We start from the raw sequence: 5,373 nt of genomic DNA on the forward strand, positions 1-5,373 counted from the left end.
ATGTACGCATTTGTATCTGTTTAGAGGACATTGTATGCATACGTTCTCAGTAAACAGCTTGCAGTTTTATCTTGACAGGTGGTTGGAAAACACTCTCTCACAAGACGTGCTTGATAGCGTGTGCTTCATTGACAGTTTGTGGTTTGACTTTTTGAAATTGGAGACGTCCCAAAGCGATAAGAAGCTGCAAACCTATTTCAGTGGTGTGGATGCTAGCAAACATCTTTTTGTGTTCTTCCCAATTGTGGACAGGTACATTTGTCAACCAAGAATTCGTAATGCAACTTGTGCATGATGATCAATAATGTTATTGTCGTAGGGATCATTGGTGCCTTTTTGTGTTGTACAATAACGCAATCAAGAAGATAACAGAGCTTCCTTGGGAGAACCATGGAATCATGTACCTTAATTCCATGACATCGGATGACTCAGAAGAATATTTGCCTTTCGTTTATTGGTAATCCCTGATTTTGTATGAAAGTAACATCAGGTAAGTACGTGTTTATGGAATGACTGTCTTTAAAGTGAGTGTTTTTATGCAGGGCATTGGAATTGATGGCTTCAAATTGCACGGCTCCGTCCTTGAAGGAGTTCATGGTTACGCCTAGAGATGAATTGGAGCATGGAGAGCGTCCTCGGGTATGACTTGTAATAAGCCTCATAGTCATTTTTCTTTGCCTTACTCGTAGGATCTTTTGGGATTCTAGGTCCCTCTACAACCTAATGCAGTTGACTGTGGCTTTTACGTCATGACATACATAAAGCGTCTTACTGAAGATGCCCATGGGAAACGGTCCAAGTCATTTGTGAGTTCAAAGTCCAACCTTTCATTGCGATTTTAGTGTTTCATATGTGTACTAATTTCATTAATCATTTTGTTTGTATGTTTGATTCTTATCTACGGTTTGCCTTGTGCAGTTGACAAAGACATGGTTCAAGCAAGACCAAGTGCAAGCGTTAAAGGAAGGCTTGAAGGCTTGGACGAAGAAGTGCATTAGTGGGACTATGGCTCAGGCTAGTTGAATTGAGAAATATAGCTCTAATGGTTTATAACTTGGCATTTGCCATCAGACAAAAATGTAATATTGTCATTGTTGATGAGACAAGCCGCTTCAATGAAACAGTGTAGACCACTTAATAGATTTTTTTAAAACTCTAAAATTATGGTTTATTGCATCTCCTTATGTCTTCGTTGTTCACTAATGAGAACTTGTTGTTCATAGCAACTTGTGAACTGTTTGTGAACTATGTTGATGGCTCTATGAGAACTTCCAGAGAGCAAAATTAGTGGAACACTTGGTCTCATTAACCTTACACCTTTCTGAACTTAGTGTGAACTAATTGTGAACTTATGTGTGATATGTGTGTGAACTATGCCGTTAGCTCTGTGAAACTTTCCAGAGAGAAAAATGTAGGGAACCCTTGGTCTCATAAACCTTAGGGATTTCTAAACTATGTGTGAACTAAGGGTAAACTGCATGTGAACTAATTGTGAACTTAGGTGTGATATGTGTGTGAACTATGCCGTTAGCTCTGTGAAACTTTTCAGAGAGCAAAATGTATGGAACCCTTGGTTTCATAAACCTTAGGGATTTCTAAACTATGTGTGAACTATGTGTTCACTTGGGGTGAACCATGTGTGAACTTAGGTGTGATATGTGTGCTGTTAGCTCTGTGAAACTTTCCGGAGAGCAAAATGTATGGAACCCTTGGTCTCATAAACCTTAGGGATTTCTAAACTAAGTGTGAACTATGTGTGCACTTGGGGTGAACTATGTGTGAACTTAGTTGTGATCTTGAAGTGAACCATATGTGGAACCCTATGGCCTCATGAACCTTAGAAGGTTTGTGAACTATGTGTAAACTATGTTGTGACTTGGGGTGAACTATGTGTGAACTCAGATGTGATGTTTCTGTGAACTATGCTGGTAGCTCTGAGAACTTTTCCAGAGTGCAACCATATGTGGTACCCTTGGTCTCATAAACCTTAGAAGCTTTGTGAACTATGTGTAAACTATGCGTATACTTGAGGTGAATTTTGTGTGAACTTAGGTGCGATACTTGTGTGAACCATGTTGCTAGATCTGAGAAACTTTCCAGAGTGCAGCCATATGTGGAACCCTTGGTCTCATAAACCTTAGAAGCTTTGTGAACTTAGTGTGATCTTGGCGTGTACTTTGCGTCAACTTGGTGTAATCATTGTTGTGAACTATGTATGTTGCTCTGTGAAAATTTCCAGAGAATAGACCTTGTGATGCCTTGGTCTAAAATACCTTACGACATTGTGAACTAGGTGTAATCTTGGGGTGAACTCAGGGTGATCTTGGTGTGAACTTAGAGTGAACATTGAGTAAACTATACATAAAGTTGTGTGAAAAATTGCAGAGAACAAAGTGTGAACCATGTGAAAATGCATGATACTTTCAAGAGACCAATCCTTGCAAAAAACTTGGTCATATATTATGCAACTCTTGCATTACTTTGCATTCATTGCGACAAAAATAAGCCTCCATTGGGAGGCTAGAACATTATTGAGAACCTCTCAGTTCTCTTGCATGAGCACACAACTTCGCTCTTCTTGTGGAGCAAGACCAAGTTTACAAGTTATTATCTTAGCAACAATACAACTCGGCACATCGCATATTTGCACCACCTTGCCAATAAGGTTTTGTTCGCTCCCTTTTGAGGCTAAAGACAATGAAAATGGTAACAAGGCATTACAATTGAAGCATGTGATTGTCACCTTGGGGTCAACCACAAAGGTTTTTGTGTGGCAATGTGGACACCACACTTGTTGGGTCTTCTCTAGCCTTATGCGACTTCTTCGTCGTTGATGCTTCCACCTCAATTGTCCAGTAAGGCGTGACGGCTTGCAAGGTTCACTGGGAGGCAGTTCTTCACTTGCTCGAGTGGTTGGAGCTGGCTCATGCTTCTGTCCATGACCAAGACGTGTATTTGTAACATGCTCTTGTACTTTTCTAATGCTTCCTTTTAGTGGCAAATCAATCTCTTTGGGAGCATATCCACCTGAAAGAATGTCTTTGCAAGTAGGTAGTCGATGCAAGTAATCCTTGATCTCAGTTTCATTGCAGTCGTCCAATTGTATCTCTATGTTGGAAAGAAAATGCCTCACCTCTTCGATAGATGCAATAACTTCACCTTGCACATGGACACCTTCATGGGGTGATGGGACTTCTTCCATAGGTATTGCCAAGTCCTCATGCTCGTCCCCCTAGGAATTGATGCTTTCTTTAATCATCAAGTCACCATCGAGGCAATTATCCAAGGAGGGAATAATGGGAACCAAATGCACAAAGTGCTTCTGCAATATGAGCCGCAAACCATATAAGTGTTTACATTCACTTGACAAATCCGGGAAGTCACAGTAATTGCTTTGGAGGCTCACATAATACCACTGGCTAGCATCACTACCACTTTGCATCCTAAATAAAAATGTCAATTCATTCATGATGACCAATGTGGAAGGGTCAACCTCATATCGCCGTAGTATTTGCTCTCCCTCTTGTAGTCGTTTGGTATGTTGCTTCGATGAGCCTCTCTTGCTAAAGCGCCCTGAATCAACTGCCACACATAATGATGAATCCTATTACACAAATGTTCATGTATCATTCATGAAGGAACACTAGATGCTCACCTATTTCTTGCTTTTGTCTAAAGAACTCAAGCAAAGTTCCTCCCATTCGAGTGCCACTTGTGGAGTCGCCCACAAGTGCATGTAGAAGCTCGACAACAGATCTATTGATTTGGGCATTAAGCAAGGTGTATTTTATGTATTGCCACAACCTCTCGACTAAATTGGTAGTGTCAACATTCCCATAGCTAAAAAGGCGTGCAAACTTAGGCCATCGTTGACGCCATGGGCAATCACGACCACACCATCCATTGGTTACATATCTTTGCACACTTGTAAATGAAGAGAAGTTACTTAAGAGCTCATGATAATGATACTCAAAGTCTGTTTCAGAGGCACAATACATCAAAGTGTTCATTGAGGAGTATAATTGATCTTGGAGATGCTTTGGGACCTATGATCACCCACGTACAACAACAACATGTTAACGTTAATCAATGATGTATTCATAACACTCACATGTATGCATAAACATGTACCTTTGGAAGAAGGTTCTCCACCCATGTTTTCTTTGCATGGAACCAACATATAATAAATGATGGCAAAGAACTTGCATACGTATGCCGTCACTGTTATACTCCCAGCAAGCATCATCGGCCTTGATCACCTTGTCAAAAGCGTCAAGCTCCAATTGCGACTTATCTATTATAATTGCTAAAGGCCGCACATTGCCCATTCTTGAAAAAATTGTTTGTAGAGTTATCTCAAGTGCCGTACTTTCTTGGTCCGATCCAGCGCCAGCCATGCATAACATAAGCCAAATGGGTATACTGATGCCGTGTTGGTTTGGTAAGACAGCAGCATACAAGGGGAGACCAAAGACATTGGTCTTGAAGGCGCTATCAATGGCCCATGTGTTGTTAATGGAAAAGCGTCTGGCCATGGCAAGCATCCACTCATCCTGAATAACAAGAATGAATGGTCTATCCGCACGCTCGGGCGCCAAGGGATTGTATGGTTGAAAATAGCACACCTGTAAACTCCAATAGTTATTAGCAAGCCATTGCAAAGCTCCAAGAAGTTGCTTAAGAATAAGCAACAAACCTTTCTTTGTTTTTGTAAAAGTGCAACGTCCCTCAACATTGAAGTCCAATCATCTTTTGTGATTTTCCCTACATTCTTAAAATGCTAGTTTGATTAATTGTGGATACGAAGGGAAGACATCTCATTGAGAAGAAAGGAGTTTACCTTGATTGTGGATTTGGTACGACAACATTGCAACCTCCCTTGGTATCATAAAGAACCTATAGATTACTTGCTCGATAGGAGAGCATCTCTCATATTGTAGCTTCTCCTTTGAAAGTGACATTCTTGCAACATGCCGTGAGATTCCCACATCGAATAAATCTTCTGTGCAACATTCAATCACATTAGGGTGAACCGGCAAATAATACAAATCCGCACGCGAGCCGGGAATGTGGCCTTCATGATGAGGAAACAATGACACTGTAGCAGAGTTGGTCTCGTGATCACAATGGACCCGTACTCGAAATGAGCAACCGCATCTCTTTGACCTCCTCTTTCTCTTTGTGGTCTCCCTCCTGCGTGGCTCTCTCCCCCTATGGTATGCATAATCGACCACAATGCTTTTCTCATTGGTACCCTTGATGGTAGAGCGGATCTTTACAAGCCGCACCTTATGCTCAATCATAATTTGGTTCACGCATACACTTAGACTAGAAATGTCTAGCCTCTTTTGATATGGTATAAGAGGAGACCTT

The 5,373-nt window shown here is 41.1% G+C and overlaps 1 protein-coding gene across 1 annotated transcript in view; it reads left to right on the forward strand.

Annotated features, from left to right (window-relative positions):
• LOC147459862 (ubiquitin-like-specific protease 1D) overlaps nt 1-1,103 on the forward strand; it is a 1,484-nt gene extending 381 nt beyond the window's left edge. The window contains exons 2-7 of the mRNA XM_086509912.1: nt 1-2; nt 79-252; nt 320-457; nt 543-639; nt 708-806; nt 919-1,103. The exon at nt 1-2 is cut by the window's left edge and continues 127 nt beyond it. Coding sequence (XP_086366038.1) covers nt 1-2; nt 79-252; nt 320-457; nt 543-639; nt 708-806; nt 919-1,023 — 615 coding nt within the window. The 3' untranslated portion in view covers nt 1,024-1,103. The remainder of the gene's footprint in view (nt 3-78; nt 253-319; nt 458-542; nt 640-707; nt 807-918) is intronic.
• The last annotated feature ends 4,270 nt before the right edge of the window (nt 1,104-5,373 follow it).

Source organism: Adiantum capillus-veneris, chromosome 4, assembly GCF_014529385.1.
Source record: "Adiantum capillus-veneris isolate H3 chromosome 4, ASM1452938v2, whole genome shotgun sequence".
Taxonomy (NCBI): Eukaryota; Viridiplantae; Streptophyta; class Polypodiopsida; order Polypodiales; family Pteridaceae; genus Adiantum; species Adiantum capillus-veneris.